Genomic DNA, 27,268 nt, shown 5'->3' on the forward strand with positions numbered 1-27,268 from the left:
TTAAATTTTCAATGCAAACTTATCTAAGTTATTTTTATTGAATTATATTTTTTTTTTTCTAGATGGTTTTTCAAATTTAAAAGATTACCAAAAATATTTAATCATAAAATTAAATTGTCAAATATATTAATAATAAGTTCATGAATGTTTTTTAGTCATAATTTGAATTTTAATATTTAATTGTTAATTGACACCTAAATTAGAATGTAGAAGATTAAGTTTACCCCATTATACATATGCCTCCTAATTTTTGGGCCTTTTACGCGAATAATCAATAGAGAAATTTTTAGGTAGACTCGGTCTACCACGTCATTCGTAGACCAAACCTATCAGATTATGACATATCATTAAAATGATGGCAATCTTGTAATATTACTATTCAAAGGTGTAAATAAGTAAAAAACGAATTTATAAGATTGCCATCATTTTAATGACGTGTCATAATGTGATAGATTAGTCTACGGATGACGTGGTAGACCGAGTCTACCTAAGAATTTCTTATAATCAATATTCATTTTGTAATTTCAAAAATGGTAATCTCGTTTTAGGTTATCAAATATAACTTATGTGATTTTAAAGCATCTCCAAAGGACTTTCAAAATTGGTTAATTTATAAAGGAGTTTTTTACATATATACTGGTTTGCTGTAAGTGTTTGCATCTGTATGCTGCAAAATAAAAACGCTAAGGCATAATTAAATCTGTTCAAACGTTGAGAGTTCACTTGATTGTGTAGTCAGATTTTACTAAATGACCCTTTTTTCATCGGTGGCCAGGCAATTAAAATCTGATTGAGCTCTTCATTCCGATCTAATCGATAACAAAAACCCACCTTCATTTCACAAAATTTGTCGAATTGGATTAACTAATTAATATTATTATTTTTGCTTCCCACATACTCTCCTCTTTCCTAGGCGCAGACACCAGACCAGTGACACTGTTATTGTTGATGATGACCATTAATGGTCAATTATAAGTACCCAACTGAGTAATTGAGTGTTATGTAAAGAGAGATGGCAATTCTGAGCCATCCTAAGTTTCTTCTTCTCTTCACTGTTCTTGCCATTTTCCTCCTTTTCACTTTCATTGCTCCTCAAAAGGTACCGTTAATTTTCTTATATTAAGATCCGATTCTTGGGTTTTATTCTGTTTTGGATTTCATGTTCTGGGTTCTTTTTGTTTCTGATTTTCAATGTGTTTTTGTTTTTCTTGATTGGTCAATCTTGCAATTTTTGCACTGCTTATGAATTTAATCTTGTAGATAGCTTAAACCACTTAGTAATATCATGATATAGTTGCTGCCTTTCGGGCTTTGATATGTAATGAAAGATTGCTGACATTGCCTCGAATTGCTCGGCTTTTGTTTTACTAAGCTTTGGCTGCAATTATGAACCAGTAGTTACTAGTATTTTTAGCTTGTTTGTTTGGTGGGTGTAGTGTGATTAGGCTGTTGACTGAACTACATTGAAGGGAGCACATTTGGAGGTTCAGAAAAGGATAAATGCGACTGCTATGATATATGGTAGCAGGTTAAAGGACAATGCACCTTTAAGATGAGTGTTGCATAGATGAAAATGTTAAGATGGATGTGAGGATAAACTGAGGTAAGAAAAGAAAAAGGAAGAGGAAGACGTAATTGATTTGGAGAAGAGATATTCAGGATGATCAAAAGGCTTTAGATATTTCTACAGATTTGACCATAGATCATGCAAATTGGAAGAAAATATGCCATATAGTCTACCATAATTAATTTTGGTATTAAAGTTTAGTTGAGTTGTGTTTTTTATTTCACCCTAGGCTTATTTTAATGGTACTGGTGGGTGAGTTATGTATTAGTAGATCATTTTGATATCTTCAACTCTTATGTTTTCCAACCCTGCTGCATCCAAGTAACCCAATATAGCTATTGTGTTGAGAATGGCAGAGTGATATTATGTGCATGTTGCTTGTATGAAGATAATTCCATATGATATGAGAGGAAGGTCTTTCTATTTACAAGGTAGCCCTGTTACTTTTTTTCTTTTCTTCCATTGGGTGATCCAAATTTGTTATGAAGTTATAGGAACCACAGATTAAATTGGAGAAGAGGTACTTAATCTACCTATATACCTGCCTCATGTGACATTTGAGATCCACCTACAGATATACCTTGCTGAATTCACTGTAGGTGAGCTTTACTTCATAGTAGTATACCAGAAGCTTTTCAATCACTTGTGGAGCTGGAGAAGTTATGAACTTTAGAGATAACAAATTCATGTATAGAAATGGAAATGCTTTTCTTCCCAGCACTTTTTAAAGATTATTTCATCTTAATGTGGATTACATTCACTACTGTAGTGGTCATGCATATCCATGAGATAACATGCTCAGCAGCTGGATGATTTTGTTTTGCAAATATAAGACAAACTGACATGTCAAGTTGGAAAGATGGTTAAACAGTGTTGAAGTAATTAGTGTTGCTTTGAGCATATTTGGCAGTGCAATTGGATATAGTACTTGTCACGAGACAACGTTATGATCTTATTTGGATCTGTGGTAGCATGAGCTGTGGTTTAATTAGTTAATTAAAGGCCAAGTTTCTATATATGATGTAGATTAAACGTCAGACACATGGATGGGGAATTCCTATACCCATCTTAGTAATCATAACAGAATACAGAGCAAGTAGGAACACTTTAGATGCTATAGTCAAAGCTCGTTTTGTATTTTGATAGAAAATGCAAGAGGAAGAAATGAGATCCGCTCCCTCCTCCCTTTTTCTGCTACATAATCCGGGAGGGTGATTATTAATTTATAGGGTATATGTTTAAGTCAGTATGACCATTTTTTTTTTGAATCCTTAGCCAAGAGTGGCACAATTTATAGAAAAGGAATTTATCATTAATGGGGTGCTTTTCTTAAGTATGTCTTTGCCTTATTCTAAACTAGAATTGAAGATAAATTTTATTTGATATAAATCTTTGGCTTTTGCACTGAGTGGAGGGCTTAATGAAGCTGCTGTTTTATTTAATTATTTTTGCTGGGCCTACTTAGGTCACTCTGTTTTTTATGTCTTTTTTTTGTATTTCATCTTTTCAATAAATGAGGTTTATAGAAATATAATGCTATAATGGAAAATAAAGCTGAGTGCATGCCTGTGAAAATTTGTTGTTTAATTAGATTCTCACCCTTAATTATTTTCCTTTTTTCAGTTCAATGATTGTTAAATTTTGAATGTGAAGCATTAATGTATTCTCCTAAATTGGTGCATAGGATGTAGAAACAGCAGCAGAAGTGCATGAGATCACTCATAGAGTATATTTGGATGTTGATATTGAAGAACAACGTCTAGGTACAACTCTTACAGCAAGATTTAGCATTCCATAAAACTCCCCTTCCCTTGCTCTTATTTTGATTAGAACTCAGAACCAAAGCATATCTGAATTATGTGTCTATTGTTGGCAGCTATACATGAAAAGGTTGCATAAATTTTCTCTTCCGTTCATCTCTTCACCGCTTCAGTATTTCTTTTGAATGTATGCAGGTAGAATTGTTATTGGATTATATGGCCAGGTTGTACCAAAAACAGTAGGTATGTTTAAATTTTCTTATTTATTTGGGTCTTCTCTATTCCCCAGTTTGGCCTTTTGCTAAATAAGTTTAATGGTGTTCTTTAATTTGTCTACTTATCATTTAGTTGCATAATGCTTGTACTTTATTTTGCAGAAAATTTCAGGGCGCTGTGTACAGGTACCGAACATTTCACGGTTTTCACCCCTTTCTTGATTCTTTCAAATGTTAGGGGTAGAATGTATTGCTAAGATTGATCTGCTTAGTTAGCATAACTTGCTTTCCTCATCTACAGGGGAGAAGGGAAAAGGTAACAGTGGAAAAGCTCTCCACTATAAGGGAACACCGCTTCATCGTATAGTATCTGGATTTGTGATTCAAGGTGGTGACATAGTTCATGGTGATGGGAAGGGAAGCGAGTCTATATATGGTGGCACTTTCCCTGATGAGAACTTTAAGATAAAGAATTCACATCCAGGTTCTTTTTGATTTATTTTTAATTTTCTACGATCCGGCATGAGTACAATTTAATGTTCTCGAGTCTTGCTCGAGGCTTTTCCTCTCTAATCCCAATCAAGATTTCTCTGACAACTTTTCCGATTTATGCCATCTCGTAGGTGCTGTTGCCATGGTGAACTCAGGACCCAATTCAAATGGCTCGCAGTTTTTTATTACCACTGTCAAGGCCAGCTGGTAAGCTACACTTTTTGCTCTTATCTATAAAAGGAAAGGGGTAGACCTATATCAAATTATTGAATGAAAGCAAAGACCTGGGCTTGTGTTCATTTCAAAATTAAATCGTTTAATGAAGTTAGTTTCTCAATTGATTCACAGCTGTGGTTCAATCAATTCGGTCTAGCTTTTTAATTAAGGATCTTCTATGATCAAACTTTTCTTTTGATGATTTTATTCGCATGATGCACTGAATATATTAATTCCTGATTCACGACATGTGCTGCAAAATGTTTCTCACCAAATGTCCTTAATTGTAATCAAACAAAGATGATGTCTGCTATTTACGTGTACTATGATAGTTTTTCGGTTTGAATCTTTAATAGTCATGATCAACACGATATTTAAATAGGTTGGACGGAGAGCATGTTGTGTTTGGCAAGGTAATTCAGGGTATGGATACTGTATATGCAATTGAAGGAGGAGCAGGAACTTACAGTGGAAAACCCAGAAAGAAAGTAGTGATTGCTGATTCTGGGGAGATCCCCAAAAGCAAGTGGGACGAGGAAGCATGAAGCTTCAAATATTTAACAAGAGTTTCTACTTTTGAGTCTGCTAATTTGTGCTTTGACCCTTTTATAGATAGTTTGTATAATTGCCATTACATTTCACAGCTTCTGATTTAGATCCAAGTCCTAGGCTTTTTTCTTAAAATATGTTAGTTCATTTCTTTTCCTTTGTTTTGTTTTGTATTCGATAAATAGTATTAATTGATGCCAAGTCATCCGCTATGTTGCATGGAAATGGAAATGCTAAAATGAGAAATGTTGAAACGGCCAAATGATACTTTTATAAGAATAGGTTTTAAATATAAAGTTTCGGAATTCTAGAAGTGTTTTCAGAATTGGAAATGTTGTATTGTAGGATTTCATAAGTTTTCGTGCAGCATAATTCACTAGTGAAGGGTTGGTTTGTTTGTTGTAGCATTGAGCATGTAAATATTTTCAAGAACTAATTTCTTTGTTTTATGATATAGTTGTTTGTAGAGATGAATAAACTCTGAGAAGTTTAATGAAACAAAAACCCAGTAAAGATGAACTTTATGTTATCATAAATAGAAGTTCACCAGATCATGTTCTTAATATACACAATAAGATATGCATTCAATTATTGAACGTTAAATACTCGAACGTGGGAGTCTCTAGATGGAGAACTTGTTCGCTTCAAGGGCGGAATTTGCAGGCAGTCTTAAGCGCATCTGCTGGTTTATTTCCTGCAAGTCCATTGTCCACCCAGGCAGAGTATCCTCCTTCCATATTACTCACATGTTCATAACCCTGCAAGTAACCAAATTTACATGCTCTATTACTGCTTCCATTTTGAATATTATCCAAATCAATGCCGCCATTTATCCAAAACCGGCCTTTTGCAAAGAAAACGATGAGATAGAGAGCTTACTGCATTCAGAAGATCAACACAAGCGCGGAGCGCTCTGCCTCCACTGTTACAACCCTGAAAATGCTTCAAGTTAAATACAAGCTGTTTGATACCGAAAAAAAGTATGTGTACAGCTAAAAATAACTAATGATTGACGGCCGGGGATGACCGTACATCATGTCCCGCCCTGATTGTAAAGTGTCAAATATGAAGGCCGATAGGTTCTGATTGACTAAACTTGATAAAACAATTAGAAGAGGGAAATGGTGTCTGCACATAGAATTTTCTTTAGAAGTTTCAATTTAATATAAGTAGTTCAGATATATTACCACAACTAGATAGTCATCTTTCTTGCAAACAGATGCGACCTGGCTCAGAAATTCAGGGTTGTTCACTTTACCTGTTTATTACCCAAAAAAAATGAAAAACTTGTCACTGTTGGCAAATAAAATTGAAATAAAAAAAGTGATTTAACTCTACATATTCATCAATCTTTTGTATTAAACATTAAATTTTTATTTTACAACATAGTTTCAATTGTTGATATCATTATTGGTGAATCTGACAGTTTAAACTGTTACATGAAATTTTAATAATAATATATCGTAATATTTAAGTATTTAACGGTAAGCAGAGTGAAATTAATTGTCCTCAACCGTCACTCACAGATGATATCTAGATATTATTTTCTTTTATTTCTCTATTTCATCTTGTTTTTCAGTTATAAGTCGTTTTTCTCTTCTCGTTTTTTTTGTATTTGTCACTTGTGCTAAGAATTAAAATGTAAAATACCAACTCCATTACAAAAGCTTATACAATGATATGATTAAAAAAAATGAGGAGAAAAATGTTAAATGTAATACCTTGATGGGTGATGAACATGTAAGGAACATTCAGTGCATTGTCAACATGGCTCTTGTTGAACTCCTCATTTGTCCTAATACCCATAGAAAGAAAATAAAAAAAAAACACAATTTATATACTCCATTTCCATTAATATAATAATCTTAACAAATTAATTGTAAAAAAGAAGACTATAATATTTCTGATTTGAAATAAAAGACCTAACCTGACATCCAAGTAATGGTGACCAGTGCAGAGGAGACCCTTAGCAGTGTACACATCCACACTCGTAACATCTTCAGCCCTACAAAACATATAAACAAGAACACAAAATAATTCAAATTACCAACTGTGTCTTTGATTTGAGCAAATGAAGAATTTATTAAACCTCTTCATGGCTGCAATATCCATTGAAAACTGCAAGAACAAACTGATGGATAATGTGTTTGACTTTGTGCATGTATTTATAAATTTTTGTTTATAAATGTCAATGGAATTTCATCATCAACCTCTATTATATGCATTGGTCACGTCTGCTTATTTAAAGTGTATTTGAAAAATATATTATGTTATTTCTTATACATGTCTCATGGCCTGCTCATGATGCTCTGTAGCCAACTTTAAACTTTTTTTAATAATTTTGGGTCAAATTCATCTAGAGGCCCCTACGCTTTCACTGTTCTGTTTATCTGAATCATTTTTAAAATTTGTGTGTTTATTTATTTTTTGTACTTAATTTATTTTAAATTTTTACGTCACTTTTGGGTGTAAAAAGTGTGCACTACATTCGACATGAAACACGCGTGAGATCGAATTCGAAGAGGGACTGGAAAATACATGTCTATATAAACAAAAATTTAAAATTACAAGAACCATCAAAAATAAAAACTTAACTCATTAACACAAACCAATTTTATCATTTTTCAGGTGATAATAATAACAGCAATTGAATACATGCATACACATTCCGCTTAAAAAGAACCTTATTAAATCAAATCCGTAAAGTATATGAACCTAATGAATACATAACTTAAAAAAAACGGATAAACAAAACGATAAAAGTACAGAGCTTCGAGATGAGTTTAGCCATAATAATACTAGCAAAAGTAAATGTCAACATAAAAAATTAAAAACTTACTATTATTGCTGAGTGAGACTGTAATTTTAGAAACTTAAAACTGTAATAACCAACTTACTACAAAGAGGTAGCTATCTTATCATCTGCTGACTGCCAGCTAACTTAACAGAAACAGATTAACAAAAACATGCTCTCACCACCATAACCACCTCCACCGCCACCGCCACCGCCGCCACTATGTCTGCAACCGGCAGCACAGAAGAATCCAACAAACCAATTGACTCTTCGTCTTCTCTAGCAGAGCCATTTCTCTCCAAACCCCCACTATTATATCCCTCTCAAATCGAAGAACCAGAGCCGACCCACTTCAACCCAAACGAATCAGACCCGACCCAGTTCCTCCAGATCACCTACAACTCCGGTCCAAGACAATTCAAAGACCTTCCATTTCTAATCCTCTTCATTCTCTTTGTCCTCTGCACTTTTGGGTTTGGTATCTTCTCAATCTTCAACAAAAATCCAAATTACTCAAATCTTTCTTCTTTTAAATATGACTTAAATTCCACTTCTTGTGTTAAAGATTCAATCTTTTTCCCCCAAACCAGTGTTAAAAATTCAATTTTTTTCTTGAATTCTGCCTCAAATTCTAGTGTTTTGAAGGGCTTGATATGGAGTCTTGTGATTACTTTGATTCTAAGTGGGCCCATTTGTTTTCTTTTGCTTTTGTTACTTAAGCATTATACTAAGCAATTGGTGTACATTTCACTTCCCCTTTTTATTGTGCTTCCTGTATTTTTTAATGTCTACTGGTTTGTTGCTTGTACACTTGGTTCATCTTGTAGTGATGCATTTCCTTTGGCTTATAGGATTTTGTTGTTGGTTTTTGTGTTCTTGGTTATTGGTATTGTTGTGTGGATCTTTGTGGCTAATTGGCATAGGATTGAGTTGACTGTGATGATCATTGGTGTTGCTTCGAATGCGCTTTCCAAGAATTTGGGGTTGTTTGTGGCGTTACCGTTGTTGACGTTTGGTTTAGCGTTTTATTATGCGCCGATTATAGTGTTTTTGGTGTTTGCGAGACTGAATGGTAAGATTATTCCGAAGGCGTCGGGTGAGGGGTATAGTTGTGTGTGGAAGCAGGATAGTTGGGTGCCTGCTTACTTTACGTTAGCTATTCTTACCATGCTTTGGTCTTTGACTACAATGGTTGAAGCTCAGGTTTATGTGATTAGTGGGACTATTGCTCAGTGGTACTTCTCGAAGGAGGATTCAGCACCAAAGCGGGGTATTAGAAGTTCTTTGAGGTAATTTTCAGCTAATACTTTTTTCATTCATTAAAATATGCATACTTGCAATGCTTACAATTGATATAAAGTAAATCTAGCCCGGCAGTGATTTCTCTATCAGAAACTTACAATCTTGCATTCTTTTTAGATGGTTAGAAGCTTAATTGGAAAGTATAAAATGTTTTATAATCACTTGTTTCATCAGAATTCTGTTTGTTGTATTGCAATTGGCTTTATTGAAATCGGAACGTTTGGTGATTGATACATGCCAAAAATAATTTCTCTAAGCCTCCTCTGATTGTACTTGCGAATTATATTTCGTTCAAAATGGTATGAAGTATTAAGTATTTTGTGTAACTATAGTTGATTCTCTTCTATAAGTCGATGCATGCCTTCTAAGCATTTGCACAGAGGACAGAACATTATCGACATTGATGTAAAAAAAAATTTGGGTTTAGGTTTCAAGTGGTTTTCCTTTTTTGTAGTGTCGGTCGTAGTGGCGGAACTAGGATTTTTTTTCAGCCTGTGCTAAATTTTATCTGACCATTTAGATCTCTAACCTCTCGGTAGCCGGGTCTTACTCTTTCTCTAGCCATGATTTCACTACAAGTTTTATCTCTTCTTGAAAATTCTCAAAAGTTTACGACGGCAGCCAGGGCTAGAGCCTACCCCAGGCTGCATGTGGTACCGCCCCTGGTTGATCGCATGAAAGTTCAGGGAGATTTGGAAACCATAACATTTCAAATTGCAATTACTTTATATATAATTGAACTCTGAGACCTCCTCTATTTTTTTTATGAATGTATAATGAATTGTTAGTGATCTGTTCATCTGGCAAAGGGCTCCTTAAATATAATGACGTTTTGATGGCATCATTTTGGTTCTAGACTTCAAATCTTTTACCATATTCTTTTAATTACTCTTTGAATCTTCTTTGGCTCAATGTATGATTTCGTCTCTTCAACTATTCTACATCAGATGAGTTGTAGGCAGCCATGGCAACATCATTTAAGTGTGGCACCACAAACCAAAAACAACTTATCTTGCCATAAATTTCTGTTTTGAGATTAAATGCTACAAAGTAGAACTTGAATTATCATTACTTATTAGCTTTTTTGAGCACCTTCAAATGACTCTTTCTTTCCATGATAGAAAGTCATAGGATATTATATTGAGGATGAGTAAATTGATAATCTTGTATTCCAAATCCTACCACACAACTTGACAAGTTATCTGAATGAGGCTGAGATTTTGGTTGAGCTGGGTATATGTGTTAACCCTCCAATATATCAAGACGAGTGGATTTTAGAGATAGACGTACCATGTAACTAATCAAATTGCTCTCACCAGTTCTATTGAACACAGTTTGTGTTGTATCCACATTGATACCAATAGGTCTAATATGCTTAGAATCCGCTGTTGTTTTTCTGTAGAGCTTTTCCTAGCCATTTTCCATCTTGGCTGGCAAGTACAGACATACTGCATACTGTTGCATATATTTTATAATATACAGCAGTCTTACTTGAGTTCGTTGTTACATCTCCATGTCTTTTCGTTATTACTTTAGTTCTTGATACCAATATTTTGGCGGCTTATCAGACAAATTGTATTTAATATGCCATGTCAATCTTTTTTATACTTGCAGAAATGCATTTGGCCCCTCTTCTGGCACTGTATGCCTCTCTGGGCTACTTATTTGCGCTGTTCGTATGGTGCGTGCTGCTGTTGATAGTGCAAGACAAGAAGAAGTTCCTGGGATGGTTACCCTTGTACTGCGATGCTGTGTTAATGCCTTAATGTCCGCTGTAGATTTTCTTAACAAATTCACGATTAACTTTGCAGCAATAACTGGTGAAGCTTATTGCACTTCTGCAAAGATGACATATGAGCTCTTAAAACGCAATCTTCTCTCGGCCGTTTTTGTGGAGACTGTCTCTAGTCGTTTGTTGGCTGGAATTGCATTTGTCCTATCAGCATTATATGCAATTGTGGTGAGTATATCATTTTAACTTTTTTATTCTCTTGTCCTATTAATTTTTGGTCTTAAGATGAAACAAATAGAACTTTGTATTTTTATAGTGGACTAGGAGAATTTATTTTGCATACTGGATTTAATTCCAGGTTCTGAAGCCTATAATTTAGAGAAGAGCAATCTAAGGGGGCTTCCAGGAGTCTACCTTGCGAGCCCCTTTTGATGCTTAAGCGAGTAAACAATAAGTAGATGGAGAAAAACACAACTATTAAGGAAGAAAGTAGATCCCGTGCCCTATTCTTTATGCATATATATTCCGACAAGTAGCATTTTTCTAATGATCGATATTTCTAACTATTCTTAATTTATATACACTTGCAAAGATGGCCTTACTTTGGTTTTAATCATCACTTCTTCCCTTTTCGTGGTTACTATAACGAACAGCTTACATCTAATTTTGAAGATATTCTTTCTGATAAAAATACAATCTGGGTTCTGTGAACAGACGTGCGCCATTTTGAAAGGAGCGAGCAATCTTGGTGTTGATTCATACTTTGTCGCTGCACTTGCATGGATTCTACTGATTGTGGTGCTGGGGTTCTTCGTTCATGTGCTGGACAATGTGATCGAAACTGTATATGTGTGCTTTGCAATAGATAGAGATAGAGGGGAAGTCTATAAACCAGAGGTTCATGAGGTTTATGTTCATCTACCCATTAGCAGAAATCATAGATCAACTGCTGTTCCGAGAACTTCCGGTGTGTAATGTATTGCGTTTTCCGCTGTTTTGCCATTTGTTCTTTGTATGTATGCTCTTGTTGACAGTTTGTGCATACCTCCAATTCAATAAAGAGCTGTGTTTGAAGCCTCAACTGGGAAATATCTATTTATTTTGTGATTTTTGTTCTTCAATATTCAGTCCTCTTTCTCTTTTGAATTCTTTAGAAGGGGGCTAAAATTTGAGTTAATTAGATGAAGATCTCAAGTTCAAACCGCCTATTCCTATTATTTTTTCAAGGAATAGAAAACATCGAATTATCACAAAAGAATAGAAAACAATTGAGTTGTAATAAAAGGCTAGAAAAATAAATAAGAAAACAATTGAGTTGTAATAAAAGGCTAGAAAAATAAATAAATAATGTGTAATAGATACATGTATAGAAATTTATTTTTATTTTCGTAAGTAAGGTCTGCGAATCAGGCAGCATGTTGTCTGTTTCATGTCAGGTCATCGGGTTTAGTTTTCAAATTATCCCGAATTTCTTACAAATGTAGCTGTTTCATATTCAATTTAATGAGATCCGATGAATTCAAAAAAAAAAAGATACATGTATAGAAAAGAATCTCATTTGCTCCTTTAATTTTGTGACATAAGCAATGTGTAATTGATACATGTAAATATTTAGCAATACTATCCGGAGAATTTAGCCGGGGGACGAATTGTAAGAGAAAAAAAAACTATCGATGATTTTTTCATATCAATCAGAGCAAAGTTCAGAGTTATTTTTTTTAATAAAACAATTTGCGTCTTTGATAACCTCTAATTAGGGCGGGCGCCAGTGGCGAATCCAGAAGTTTTGTACGGTGGGGTCCAAATATGTACTAAAATAAAATTATTAAATAAAACTATAATAATAAAATAAATTTCTTATAATTTTTCGATGAGTTTTTATTTTTGAGATTATTAAAATATTACATCGTTATTCACACTATTAAATACATATATTTCAAAATATGTTATTAAATAAGTTTTTTTAATATGATTTAGGGAAAAGGGGCAAATATGCACCTATCGTTTAGGGTATGGAGAAAATAGACACTCTTTAAATTTCAGATCTCAATTAAGCCCTTAACGTTTCAAAAGTAGACCATATAAGCCCCTGCTTTTAACAACGTTAATGAAACGTTAGTTTCCGCATACGTGGAATGTCCATGTCAAATTCCACGTGTCCAAAAGGAGGCAAATATGCTCTTATGGTTAAAAGTGGGAGCAAATATGCCCATATGGTTTAGGATGAGAGCATATAGGCCCTTTATGGTTAATCTATATTAACTTCTAATATCTAAACTTTATAGTGTTCTATATATATTAATTTTTAATCTCTACAAATCATTTATTTATTGAATGTTAATCTTTAAAAAGTAAAATTAATATAGAATTTTGACAAACTTACATATTATAAAAATATTTATAACATTATACTTTATTTGATTTTTACCTAATATAAAAAATATTATTAAAAAAGTATCTATATTAGAGATCATTAGTATTTTCAAATAATTTATTATTAATATTAAAATAAATTTTATTTTTATAAGTCTGCATATTATAAATTTTTAAAACATCTTTTATATATATTTTTTAAAAAAATTATTATTTAAATAAATTATTAATTTGATTCTGCGTAAATACGCGGGACTTACGTCTAGTGTTAAAATATGTGTCACTCTTTTTATTAAGTTTAAATTACTCAGCTTATATGTTATAATATGTGTCACTCTTTTTAATAAGTTTAAATCACTCAGCTTATATGTTATTCATTTCTTCTATTTACTGGCATGCTTTCAATCTTGAACACGCGTAAGTCCCACATCGCTTGTTTACAGAGTTTTTTGCGTCTTTATATACAGAAGCGTGAACGAGCCATATCGTCCCTTCGGGGACATCCGATAAAATTGGAACGATACAGAGAAGATTAGCATGGCCCCTGCGCAAGGATGACACGCATAAATCGAGAAATGGTCCAAATTTTTTTTTTCCCAAAAAATTGTCCTACACGCCGGTCAATTTCTCGCTTGAGACCTGCTCTTGATCGGTATCCACATGTCGACGGCGGAGTCTAGCAGTTTCCACTTCCATTTGGTCAATTTCTCGCTTGAGACCTGCTCTTGATCGGTATCCACATGTCGACGGCGGAGTCTAGCAGTTTCCACTTCCATTTTGAGTGGCTCTATTTGATTTTATCCATCAAGCAATCAAACAAACAGATAGTGTGCATCGCAATTTCAGGTGTTTTACTTTTTTTTACACTGTTTAGTAATCTCTATCTATACTTGCCTAATGCAAATTGACTAATACAAGTTGCTTGGTTTTTGTTTTTGATGGCTATTTGCTTTTATTGATCAGGCAATTAATCAAATAGATGGTGTGCATCACAATTTCAGGTGATTTCCAACTATTTTCATTAATAGCATCTAACCAGCCGGGTGAACTTCACCGGGAGCTTCTTTTGTAGCAATAGCCCGTTGATCTAGTTGCCACCGAACCTTTTTTCCGGGTCCGAAACAACTTGGGCGAAATACGGAAGTCAGGGGTAAGGGGAAGAGGTAGCTCCCCAGCTCACTCAAGAATGGGACGGCAGTGGTCCGGCTAAGTGACTTTGTAACCTTAATGTACTTCTTTTCGTACTCCTGGTCATGGATAGATCACCCAGGTTTGGGGCTTTTGGTTTTTTTGCACCCTGTTTTGCAGCTATTTAAATATAAGAAATTAAAATAGGGAGGCTAAACACCACCTTTGATCAATGTTCCGTAGCTGTAGATTGGATTGCCACATGCGTTTTTTCCAATGGCTTTCATATACGGGTTTATTGAAAAAAGTATTATAGGGAAACTGATATGCCTGCCAAACAATTCTTTGCTTCGTACATACTTCCCTGGATGGTTTAAACATTATTTATCACTGTTCTTCTGTAATATGTTTTACAAATGTGCATGCTGCATTTTCATATGCTAGCTCCCCATGGCCCATAGAAACAATAAAGTTTGCATTGTTCACTATTTGTAGATGTTTTGCAAAAGCTCTTTGCTTTATAACTTTTTTGTCTTACCATTTTCTTAGTAGTATGAACTTGATAATTTACAATCCTTGATAAAGTAATTTCTGGGATTTTTTCTTTTTTGAAGATATTCTATTATATAGTGTGACATGTTCATCTAATTCTTTGTTTCTCGAAATATTGTGGAAATACATTGTTGGTCCCTCTTCTGGCATTATATGTCTATGTGGACTATTTATTTATGTTATCCGAATGATGTGTGTGCCTGTTGTCAACGCAAGACAAGAAGATATTATTGGGATTGGGATGGTGACCTGTGTACTTGTTTTGTTTTGTTGTGTTAATGCTTTGCTGCCTTTTAGATTTTCTTAACTAGTTCACAATTAACTTTGCAGCATTAATTGGTGCAAGTATACCGCGTTTAGGCGAGGATGACATATATATGATCTTCAAATTTATCTCTGCTGCTGTTTGTGTGTGGAACTATGTTGAACGGAAAGTTTTTGAGTCCTACGGCGAGTGTTTTGATTCAATTTTTCAAAATGCTTTGAACTCTCTATATATAACCTATTCTTATAGAAAATATGTCTCAGTGTTTCTCATTTCATTATTTCTATTTTCGTGCTACATAGGTGTGGACTGTCTACTTTTTCCATAAGAGATATCCGAAAGAGGGAATAATTTCGAGGAAGAGAAAGTCCCTTTAGCATTTTAGATTTCTTTCATATATTTGTGACTGTCTAATCATCCATTTCGTGACGAGTGAAACCATTTTCATATAGGTGGATACATGCAAAATCACACTTACAGTTATTTGCCTCATCATTATCGTTGTCCTTTTAGCCGTTGTCAATTGTAGCTTGTACGCTGATGTCTTTCATTATAGTGATAAAATAATCGGCTGTATCTATGTCTGTGGCATTCATTTCGGATAGAAAATATGTTTCTGATTTGTGCCAACAGGTTTGTGCCACCTTGGAACCATTGGATTGATTCATAAAATAATTGGCTGAACCATTGGATTGATTCATACGATAATTGACTGATTTTTCATGGTTGGTTATGTTTACTATTCAACTGATAGAGATAGAAGAGAAGTTTTTTGCAGAGGTTCATGAGGTTTTAGCTACATACTCATCAGCAGAAATCACAGGTCGAATGTTGATAGTTGATACGAGAATTCACAGTGCATAGCAAGAATTCACAGTTCATTTGATCTTTGTACGTAAAACGGGGTTTGCTATGGTGCGCAACGAGGCATGCCTTTGCTTGATGCATTGCAGAATTTTGAGGCTTGTTCAATCAAGAACTATAATTTCAGGCAAATTGTATCTGTACTAAATGTTTATACCTTTTGGTGCTTGTTCAATGAAGAGCTACATTTTCAGGAAACAATTAGAAATTAAAATTTTACTAGAATGGATTCAGAATTTGGTTATTTGAGCAGAATGTTGGTTATACTTTACATTTTCAAATAGATTTTATTTTTTTTAATTGTATTTTATTTCTATGGATGAAGCAGCAGTAGTTTATAGGACAGACGCATGTGGTTTCTGATTTCAAATAGATTGTTTTTCTTTTTACATTCATCTATAAAAATAGCTTGATTAGGGTTCTTAATACTATCGGGTTTAATAATATGACTCAAGCTTGTTTCAAATGAAGCAATTCTAATTATGAATTTTCGGTTCTTTTCAAAATAACACCAATAAATTCAAATAAAAAAACTAATTAGGTTGAGTTAGTTTTATTTTTTTATTTGAATTTTGGAGGTATTTTGAGTTTTTTTAGGTTTGTGATAAGGTGTCACCTGACACTTGACATGGACTGACATAGGGTTAGATTTTTGTCTGATCTGACATCAATAAGTCGCTACCACGTCACCATTTTCTAAAAAATCGCCGATTTTTTAGTTTAAGGGGGTTTTGTGAGCGCTGCTACAAAGATTATGGAATTTTGTGATCGTTTTTAAATATTTAGGGGGTTTTGTGATCGTTTTTAAACATTATAGAGTTTTGTGATCGGACCTTCAAAAATCAAAGGCTATAGGTGATTATTTGCCCAAAATACTAGTAATAGTGAGTGAATAAATGATATCTATTTTAAGATTTAACTCCACTTGGTGCATTTGTATCTTTTTATTATAGAAATGATGAAATTTGAATTTTATCTGTATTTACTAAATAAAAAAGTACAAATTAATATATTAACTAGCTAAATTAAGAATAAAAATAAAATCTCTCTTAACATGAGTTAGTGCTGTGAGATTTGAAATTTATTTTTTGTATAGTAAAAAATCATGATGAGGAAAAAGTTAATATTTATAAATTTCTATTTCTATAAATATAAACGTTTTAATGGATTCAATAAAAAAGTTAACTTTTAATTGGCTTTATAGCAAAATAAATTCAAATTTTTACGGATTATTGCAATTTTAATCAATTGTTTTTGTTTTGTATAAATATTCTAATTCAACACTCCGTTGAAATTTTAGTCGGTCTAATTTTTTCAATTTTTAACTTAAATACAAGATATATTAGTTTTATTTGATTTTTTGGTTATTTTTTAGCTTTAATTTTTTTCCCTTTAAACCATCGAAAACTTAAGAAAATTTAAAATTATATTCAATATAATTTTTATTTTTATTTTGATTTTAGAAGTTAAAGTTTAAAATTATAAAATTTGTTTTTGCTAATTACGGAATTAATTTATAAATTCAACTAAAAATTGAACAATTAAATTATGTATAAAAAACTTGGTCAGAATTAGAAGTAAATAATGAAATCGAGATGTTATTATAAAAATTCAAAATTTTACTTAAAATTACAACCACCACTAAATGTCTGAATTTACTTTACTTTTAGGCTTTTTTTATTTAACTAGTTTCGCATTACGTGCTATGCATGTGGCTCGTAACGTAACTCGTTAATGAATATATTATTAAATTTATTATAATTATATCAATTTTTTATTTATAATTAATATTAAATTAGTTAAGAATTTTTATAGTAAATATAATATATTCGGTTATTAAATTTTTTTCATACTGAATTTATTCTTCTTTTGGTTTTATAATAACCATAATTAAATAATTAACTTAATTTAATTAATAATATCTTTAAAAAAATAAGATAGAAATTTAAATAATAATATATTGATCAAATATAATATTTTAATTTTGTAGTTCAATCAAACTAAAATATAGGTATTCCTACTAATTTGTAGACAATTTAGTTATCTTTTGAAACTAAAAATTATTTTGGAGATAATTTAGCTACCTATTCTAATTAGTACTTTAACTACAATAGTGATTAATTAAATAACTAATTAATTAATGACTATAAAACTGTTATTTAGTATGAAAAGGATTATTCAGTAAATTTGCATGCCCCCCCTTCCCTCCCAATCCGTGCTTTTATATATAATATAGATAGATATATAATATAGATATAGAAGTATATATATAGATTAAAAATAATAAGATAGAAATTTAATATATTGACCAAATACAGTATTTTTATTTTGTGGTTCAATCAAACTAAAAGAAAGGTATTCCTACTAATTTGGACACAATTTAGTTAGTTTTTGCAAACTAAAAACTAAATTGAATATAATTTAGTTACCTATTCTAATTGTGGTAATTTTCTGAAATACATGTTTTGATAACTTATTTACACCTTTACCTACCAAGTTTTGATTTTTCTTTTTTATCTTTTTTTATTTATGAAAAATACCTTTTTTGTTTTTTTAATTTTAAAAATATATTTTTCTATTTTCAATTTCGGTTTTTGGTTTTTTCAGTTCGATCGATCGAACCGACCGACAATTTTTATATATAATGTGTATATAGTGTATTAATTTTTATTTTTTATATATATATATATTTTTCTGGTATTTTTTTTTAATTTTTTATAGTGTAACAGTAGTGTATATATAGTGTTTTTATGGTGTTTATATAGTGTAAGATTAGTGTATAAGTAGTGTATATATAGTGTATAAGTAGTGTATTTATGACATTTTGTAGTGTTTTTTGTAGTTTATATCATGAAACACTGCAAATACACCATAAACATTGTAAATGCACCATAAATATACTAAAAACGGCAGAAATACACTATATACACAAAAAATACACTAAAACGTAAGTATATTATAAGATTACTATAAAAGCATCATAAATCAATTTTTTTCTTTACAAAATCAGTAGCAATAAACAAATCTATGTATAAGAGAAGATAAAATAAATAATTATATGAATAATAAATAATTATATGAATAATAGAACAATTTTATAAACAAAAAATTATATATCTACAATAATTTATTTATAAAATATTTAAATCATTACAAAAAATCTAAAAAATTACACAAATCTGAAAACGAGTCGAACGGACTAGCGCGAACGGAAAAACGAACGTACTAGCGCGGATGGAGATAAGACTTCTTTATATAGTGAGTATTTTTGGTAAATAAGTTAACTTATTAGATAATGTAGAATAAGAGGAAAAGATGGGCCAAAATGATATAAATACTTTATCCAAAATAGGTATTTAGAAAATGAACCTATTCTAATTAGGACTTTAATTATAATAGTGATTAATTAAATAACTAATTAGTTAATGATTATAAAACTTTTATATAATACTAAACTGAAAAGGATTATTCAATAAATTTGTATGTCGCTCCATCCGTGCTTTTATATATAGTATATATTATTTTAAAAAAAATTAACTTTTTTAATAATGAATTATGAGTGTTAAAATTTGCAGTCTAACCGAAACTTCGAGTCTTCTCTAATATTGCTATTACTTATTTCGTTCAAATTGTGTCCAAGCTTACTGAACAAGAAACGAACCCTTAAGAAAAAAAAAAGCTTCGTTTTCCCAAGTCCTCTACTCACAAACAAAAACTAGCAACAATGGTTCTCGAGGTCTGCATCTCTAAACCCTACTCTTAATTAAATTAGATTAAACTTAATATTCATTCACTTTTTTATTCAATTATAATTCGATTAATAATCATTGCTTAATTGTTCGATAATGTAAATTAATTATCAAATTAGGCGACCATGATATGTATCGATAATTCAGAATGGATGCGCAACGGCGATTATGCTCCGTCTCGTTTCCAATCTCAAGCAGATGCTGTTAATCTCATCTCCGGCGCTAAAACTCAAGTAATCTTTGTTTTTAGTTAGGGTTTGTTTTTCTTTTGCAAATGTTTACTTAGGTTTTGTTTTCTTCTAATTTTTTGGTGTTAATTGAATCCTTTTTTAATATATTGGCAGTCTAATCCGGAGAATACGGTGGGGATTTTGACTATGGCGGGTAGAGGAGTGCGTGTTTTGACCACTCCTACTACTGATCTTGGCAAAATTTTAGCTTGTATGCATGGTAAGTTTTGTTTTTAGTTTTTTTGGTGATAATGTGTTTTGGGATTTTGTATGTGAAATTTGATGTGTAATGTACAAGCCGTCTTGCATTGAGACACGAAAGAGTTGAATTTAATGTGATGAGCTATTTTGAAGTGTGTTATGTTGTGTGCTAGAGAATTAGAATGAGAAGCATTTAAGTTCGGTTTAATATGCCAAAATCAATTGGAAATCTAACAAGATATTGATGCAAAGTTTCTGCTTGCGTTAAATGAGATCGATAATCTAATTCTTGGGTCGTTTGGTTTGGTTAGTGTTAAGAGATTTGTATCCTGGGTGTTGGAACTTGTGAAATAAATAGATATACTTATCCTAGTACCTGCGCTCATTGTCTCTTCCCCCCTTATTATCTGCTCGGTTTTACTACTTACGACCAGGATAATTTAACAAAAAAAATCTCATTTATGTTACTTAGTTGTTTGATACTAAAAATGTATGTTTCTCTCTCTCATGCTCCCTTCACTTGTTTTCTGTTTTATTTTCAAAAAACAATTTTGCAGATGTGGAAATGGGCGGAGAGATGAACATGACAGCTGCAATTCAGATTGCTCAACTAGCCCTTAAGCATCGCCAAAACAAAAATCAGCAGCAAAGAATAATTGTTTTTGCCGGAAGGTAGTCCTCCTGTCTATTTATCCCATGTTTCCTTTTTCTTTTGTATGGGTGTCTGCATGTGAGTATCTAAGATTTCTTGTTTGCTACATGATTTCAGTCCTGTCCAATATGACAAAAAGATGCTGGAGATGATTGGCAAGAAATTGAAAAAGAATAACGTGTCTCTCGACGTTGTTAGTTTTGGTGAAGAAGAAGATGAAAAGCCAGAGAAGCTGGAGGCCCTCATTGCTGCTGCCAATACCAATGATAGCAGCCATATAGTTCACATTCCTCCAGGTCCAAATGCCATATCTGATGTGCTTATCAGGTGTGATATTTTAATTTTTGTTTCTTCCAGCTCAAATTTTGTGACAGATATGCTTGTTTGTAATCAATTGTTAAATGCTAGTGAACTGGAATCTGTAATCATACTAGATTTTCCTCATAATCTTGTGTTCAAAAAGATGGACTATGAATATGTTTAAATAGAAGCAATGTTTATTTTCAATGAGGAGTTGGATTTTGGGAGCTGGAATATTTTGAAGTTAATTGAAGAGCTGTTTGTATTATATGTTTGGGAATATTAATGAAATGCAATTAGACATGCTTGTACAGTGATGAATTGCTTGTAATTGTCCTTAAAAAAGTTTTGTGACTTATCACTGAACTTCAATTTATTTCAGTTTTTAGTCATCCTAATTTGTTCTTTTTTATGGCAGCACACCTGTATTCAACGGGGATGGAGGAGGCACTGGTTTTGCTGCTGCTGCTGCTGCTGCAGCCGCAGGTGGTGGCGACTTTGATTTTGGTGTGGATCCTAACCTAGATCCTGAGCTTGCTCTTGCCCTTAGAGTTTCCATGGAAGAAGAGAGGGCAAGGCAAGAAGCTGCTGCCAAGAGGGCAGCTGAGGAATCTTCTACACAAGGAAAGGTAGAAGAACAATCATCCAATTCACAGGATGCAACTATGGTTGACAATGCTAATGATAGAACTGCAGAAGCAACCGGAGATGCTACTCCAATGGTCAGTATCATTTTCAACTTTTATGTCGACATTGCCTGGGATCTAAAGACTGGCATATATGCTGTCTTTGTTATTTGAATGTAAATATTATATTGTTTAAATTTTCTTGTTGTGATAGGACGAAGTAAACGCATTATTGCAGCAGGCTATTGCACTGTCAATGCAAACTCCTGGGTCTGAGCCCTCTGTGCGTGATGTTGATATGTCAGAAGCAAGTAGTGATGATCAGGAATTGGCTATTGGTATGTTTCTTCCATAAATTAAATGTCTGTTAAGTATCAGACTCTCCTTATTTGTCAAATATCTCCATAGTAACTCTTTCAAAAGAATACCTCTATGTGCAAAAGTGCTGCTTGAATAATTTACTAGAAACTGAAAGCTCATTTTTCCAGACCTGCTATTACTGGAAATCTATTATGAGTCCGTATTTTAAATTTAGTTTATAGAAATGTTTAGACTTTTAGTTATCTATTTATAATGTGCAGTTTAATATGCAAAAAGTTGCCAATTCTCAAAAACATATCGACATTTCATGCATGTTTAAAGTGTAGCGCATTTTCTCGATGTTTACATTTTATAGTCTTCCTCCAGTTATTGTGAATGAGAAATTCTTGGATAGGCTTATCACTTTAAAACACATCTTTAAATATGTAAAAACTTTAGCAAACAAAATTAGATAAATGCCATCATTTTAATGATATGTTTTAAAGTGATTGGACGTAGTGGATTGACTTTACCTATGAACTTTTAGTTCTTAGGTGCTCTAGTTGGGGCTCTAGTGCCAAGTAGTATGCTCTCTCCTCATGCTCCAGTCTGGGATTGGTTTGATCTATCATCTATGGAGAGTGCAAATCTTGGAGTGGTCATAGGACTGCCATGTATCAGTAATAGGTGGTGCATCAGTTCAATTCAGTCGGCTCAATTGAATAATGGGAGGGAACCAGTCTTTTCTTTGATTGGTTTGGACTTAGGAAGTCAACTATATGATGAACTAAACTGAACCAGACCAAATTCATGATCTGAACTGAAAAATTTAAACTTAATAGACAGAACTGACTTCAGTTCGGCTCGGTATTGGTTTTTAGCTCAAAACTAATCAGTAGTCATTGGTCCTTGTTGGAGTCAATTGGAGAGACATAGATGCTCGAGTATTAGGTCCTTCTATAGTGTTAAATTACGAAGTCAACACCTGTAGAGACAGTGATTGGCATTGCATTAAGAACTGTACAAGAAAAATTCAAACAACCAACCAATTCAACCAAATCAATCTGATTTAAACAATATTGGATTGGTTTTGGTTTGAAAAGTATATAAAATCTATTATTGGTTAATTATTTTGGTTTGCGGGTTCATAAAATCTTAAACCAATATCAATCAGTTTAAACAAATATATGTTCTTGTGCTCTTTCTGAAGATTTGTGTTGTATGATTTTATATTTTATATATATAATGTCATTTGATCAATAATATGTAGTGATCAAATTCATTGTTATTTTTTCTGGAGACTTTTAAATATGTATATAATTGTTGACACTTGAGAAATTTTGGTTTTGGATTTACAATAAACTTTTGATTAATATTAAGACATTGTAATTGAAAAAATTGTATGTTTTATTTCTTCATATTTTAGTCATTGTTACAATTTATGTTATTCACTATTTTTGTGATGAATGAAATGATTTAATTATAATTTTAAAATGTCATATTTTCGTATGACGCAATATTTTAAATAATTTTAGTAAAAATTATTGATGTATTTGTTGATTATTTGTACGATGGTTCAAATCAAGTTCTCAAAAATTATATTAAACTAAATCAACATAAACTTTTTGGTTGAAACTTAAAAGTCTTTTTGATTTGGTCTTGGCTTGGTAATGCTAGCTATGATTGTTATAAAAGAGAAGATATTTGTGTGTTTTTTCCCTTTGCTTTTCTTGGGAGAATAGGCTGGCATTTTGTGCTTGACAATGTTTTCTTGTTGAATGCTCGGTGAAACTCACGGTTCAGTAAAGTGTTTGTAAAATTGATGACTGCTTAGCAAGTTGTGTCCCAAATGAGAAGACATTTATATTGTTCTTCTTGATCATTGTTTAATTACATGTATCCATGATGTGCAGCTCTTCAGATGTCCATGTCAGAGAGTGCCAAAGATGCATCAAATGAAACAGATATGAGCAAGGTGCTCGAGGATGAGTCCTTTTTGTCAACTGTTCTTGCATCAGTATGTATCATTAAACCTGAGCTACTGAATTTAATAATCGATCAGTTACATACTATTAGAATCTCTGCTGACATTCTTTCTTTTTGTGCCTCGTAATAGCTTCCAGGAGTTGACCCTAATGATCCTGCAGTGAAAGATCTGCTTGCATCTTTACAAGGCCAATCATCTGAGGTAACTGTTTGAGCTGCGTTTTCTAAATGGCATTTAGTTAAGAATATGGTGGATATGGTATATAGACTTATTACTGATTACTACTGTTTTCCATTTGTGAGCAGTCGAAAGAAAAGAATAACGATGGCGAGAAGCCACCAAATGATGAAAAGTGAAGTTTTAAGCACCGATAGAAGGCTTATCGAACGACCAACTGCTCCGTTAACCTTCTTGTATGTTTCCTGGTTGTCAATTATTATAAGGATAATGATGCGTAGAACATTGTAGAACTTGGAACATTTCGTGTAATTGAGATTTGGAATGGATATGTATGCTGGAATTGCTCCTCTTTAAAAATGAGAAGCAGGTTTATTTTATGATTTCTCTTTTGGCAAGTATTAGATATTGAAATGATGTCGTATTAGAACATAGGGCATCAAAGGGTATGGTGCAACGTATGACCTTGATTGGATTAGTTGGGCATGTGAAGCATAGCTCAATTATGCATCCTTCCCAATCTCAGACAAACAGAAGGCTCTTCGTCTTTGATGCCATTCCTATTAATAAGAAAATGATTTTTTTCCCTCCTTATTTTGAAGTTGTTGATTTGATATACAATGTATTTGGGTAGAAATTGAATTAAGCTGTTTATTTGTACTAAGCACAACTTAAAATTTATTCAAGCTAAAATGGTTTTTGGATATTAATTTAGATGTGAATGGCTATGAAGTTTAGTCTTTGTTTTAATTTATTTCTATCATTAGTTAATTAAGTTGATTGAAAAATTAATTTTTAAAAAAATTCATATGAATATATAATATTCTTTTGTTTTTTATTAGTTGTTGTTTTAAGATAAGTTACTTATATTAAAAAAATGATTTTTTTATTATATTATAATTGTTAAGAGTAATATAATTTTATTTATCAAGTTTACTATTGAAGAGTTTTTTTGAAAATTAAATTATCTATTTGATGGAGTAATTTTAAGAAAGATAAATTTAAAATATAATTATAGAAGTAATCTAGAAATTTGAAGTATTATTTATTTATAGATAAATGGATAATTAAATAAAATCTGTTGGAATACTTTACTTATTATATATATAACTACTACGTCATTTGCGAACAAAGTCGGTCATTTCAAAATACATCACTAAGACACCGTTTGTATTGAGAGTTTTTAAAATCCATAGATTTTAACAAAATCGATAGATTCTAAATTAATGGAATTTAAATCCATATATTTTAAAATTCCATCGTTTGGATTGAAAATAAAATCAATGGATTTTTAATATTATTTATGGAAAAAAATAAATAGCATAACAATCCATCATTTATAAAAAATGGTGGATTTGGACTTTCCCACCTAATAGGTGGGAAATCAAAACCCTAAAAAATGATGGATTGTAGAAAATGAGGAAATTTATAAATTCATGGATTCTATTAATTTTTTTTAGGCAACCGATGGATTTTGTCCAAATCCATGGATTGTTTACAATTCATTATTTAGAATCCATCAATCCAAACGGTGCCTAAATGTGTAAGAATTTTAATAAAAAATGTTATATTATTGCTCATCATTTTAATGGAGGAATTTTTTAGGCAGACTTAGTCTAACACATAATTCGTATTTAGCTAATCAATTTAAAACACACCATTAAATGTATAAAAAGATTTAACAAACAAAATTATATAAATATTATTATTCATTAATGTGTTTTAAAATGATTGGATCACTCTACGGGTGATGTGGTAGACTACATCTATTTTATTTTATTTTTCATTTTAATGATGTAGATTAATAAAATTCACTATGTTTACAAATAACATGATGGACGAGGTTTGTCTAAAAAATTCTCCTAATTTTAATCTAAATTTATATTGGCTGAATTAAATAAACAAGTTACAATTTTAATTAATTGAACTAAAATTTTAAATAAGAGTAAACTAAAATTTAACTAAAATTTTAAATGTGTGGAAGCCTCTTAGTAATTTACTCTTATTTAAAATTTTAGTTTTTTTTTTGGCAAAAGAAAACTAAAATTTTAAATAAGAGTAAATTACTAAGAGGCTTCCACACATTTCGTAATTAACATTTTGATATCGCTTATTTGAAAGTTCTTAATAGTCCCTCACTTTCAATTCCGTTAACTATTAAACCCTTCTGTTATTTTGGGATACCAAATCGTTAAAGGAATTGAAAGTGGGATACCAAATACTTTGAAAAATGGGGTACCAAATCATTAACAAAAATAAAAGTGAGGAACCAAATCGTTAACAAAAATAAAAACGGGATATCAAATCGTTTGAAAGTAAGTGCTGAAATTAACAGAAGGGTCTAATAGTTAACGAAATTGAAAGTGAGAGACCACTAAATAGAATTTTAAAACAATGAACATCAAACTATTAATTTTAGGCCTAAGCACTCAAAAACCCCTCACCTTTAAACTTTTTTTCAATTCCACCCCGACGTTGAAAATTTATCAATTTTACCCACTTTTGAATTTTCCGTTTTCAATTGTACCCCAATATTTTATTTTTTGTTAATTTTTTTACTTAAATGATGAAATCATTCAATTAATTAAGTCTAAACATGAAATTAAATTCTTTTTTATTTAAAAAAGTACAAATAAGTCCTTTATTTTTAAAAACTAACTAAAAACCATAATCAAATTAACACTAATTTAAATTCTTAATTAATTTAAATAAATTTTAAAAATATACAATTAATATATGCGAGACATAGAGAATGTTTTAAACAAATTTCCAAACGCAAAAGACGTTAATTTAATTTTTCAGGGTACAATTGAAACGCAAAAATGCAAAATAGGGTAAAATTGACAAATTTTCAACGTCAGGGTATGATTGAAAAGGGGCTAAAAGGTCGGGGGTTTTTAAAACATTAAGCCTTAATTTTAATACAACTAGAGGACCTTAAAGTAATTTGCTCTTTATAAAGACATTTAACATGATTTGATTTTGATTTAATCTTTTTAGATTGATTTGGCTTTAGATGTTAGTGAATCAAATCAAACTGAATGCACACATCTATGTAATTGCATGATTCCAGCCCCTATAATCCAGAAATCACATGATAATGCTCACTCCCACAAAGGAGTTATGAATTTTTCCCATTGTCCTTAATTACCAGCTAGTTTGCTAAGCTGGGCCATCATGTTTTGCAAAATCAAGCAGTCTACATATGAAAATTTCCTAACCAAGTGATGAGGAATA

General features: G+C 31.8%; 4 protein-coding genes, 1 long non-coding RNA gene and 1 other non-coding gene across 6 annotated transcripts; 5 read left to right on the plus strand and 1 right to left on the minus strand.

Moving 5' to 3' along the window:
• The first annotated feature begins 664 nt into the window (after positions 1-664).
• LOC126682975 (peptidyl-prolyl cis-trans isomerase CYP21-1) lies at positions 665-5,061 on the plus strand. The gene is made up of 7 exons (XM_050378785.2): positions 665-1,099; positions 3,252-3,330; positions 3,523-3,570; positions 3,705-3,728; positions 3,844-4,026; positions 4,166-4,241; positions 4,633-5,061. The coding sequence occupies exons 1-7, from the start codon at positions 1,013-1,015 to the stop codon at positions 4,793-4,795; spliced, it is 660 nt and encodes a 219-aa protein (XP_050234742.1). The 5' UTR covers positions 665-1,012; the 3' UTR covers positions 4,796-5,061.
• A 247-nt stretch (positions 5,062-5,308) lies between these two features.
• LOC126682977 (protein HIGH ARSENIC CONTENT 1, mitochondrial) lies at positions 5,309-6,986 on the minus strand. Its single transcript, XM_050378786.2, has 6 exons — positions 6,889-6,986; positions 6,727-6,804; positions 6,521-6,594; positions 5,987-6,057; positions 5,679-5,732; positions 5,309-5,557 (listed from the first exon to the last, which is right to left on the minus strand). The coding sequence occupies exons 1-6, from the start codon at positions 6,909-6,911 to the stop codon at positions 5,444-5,446; spliced, it is 414 nt and encodes a 137-aa protein (XP_050234743.1). The 5' UTR covers positions 6,912-6,986; the 3' UTR covers positions 5,309-5,443.
• Positions 6,987-7,714: 728 nt separating this feature from the next.
• Positions 7,715-11,708, plus strand: LOC126682442 (uncharacterized). Its single transcript, XM_050378141.2, has 3 exons — positions 7,715-8,882; positions 10,510-10,855; positions 11,342-11,708. Exons 1-3 carry the CDS (start codon positions 7,816-7,818, stop codon positions 11,600-11,602), a joined length of 1,674 nt encoding a protein of 557 aa, XP_050234098.1. The 5' UTR covers positions 7,715-7,815; the 3' UTR covers positions 11,603-11,708.
• A 1,655-nt stretch (positions 11,709-13,363) lies between these two features.
• Positions 13,364-16,053, plus strand: LOC126682640 (uncharacterized). The gene is made up of 2 exons (XR_007641479.2): positions 13,364-13,846; positions 13,964-16,053. It is a non-coding gene; the product is annotated as an uncharacterized LOC126682640 (long non-coding RNA).
• LOC126685181 (U6 spliceosomal RNA) lies at positions 13,488-13,590 on the plus strand. The gene has a single exon (XR_007643295.1). It is a non-coding gene; the product is annotated as a U6 spliceosomal RNA (small nuclear RNA).
• A 3,342-nt stretch (positions 16,054-19,395) lies between the features above and the next one.
• LOC126682487 (26S proteasome non-ATPase regulatory subunit 4 homolog) lies at positions 19,396-24,411 on the plus strand. Its single transcript, XM_050378199.1, has 10 exons — positions 19,396-19,545; positions 19,678-19,791; positions 19,903-20,008; positions 20,547-20,661; positions 20,759-20,968; positions 21,360-21,663; positions 21,782-21,905; positions 23,781-23,884; positions 23,984-24,055; positions 24,160-24,411. The coding sequence occupies exons 1-10, from the start codon at positions 19,534-19,536 to the stop codon at positions 24,208-24,210; spliced, it is 1,212 nt and encodes a 403-aa protein (XP_050234156.1). The 5' UTR covers positions 19,396-19,533; the 3' UTR covers positions 24,211-24,411.
• Positions 24,412-27,268: the final 2,857 nt, after the last annotated feature.

This window comes from Mercurialis annua, linkage group LG5, assembly GCF_937616625.2.
Source record: "Mercurialis annua linkage group LG5, ddMerAnnu1.2, whole genome shotgun sequence".
NCBI lineage: Eukaryota > Viridiplantae > Streptophyta > Magnoliopsida > Malpighiales > Euphorbiaceae > Mercurialis > Mercurialis annua.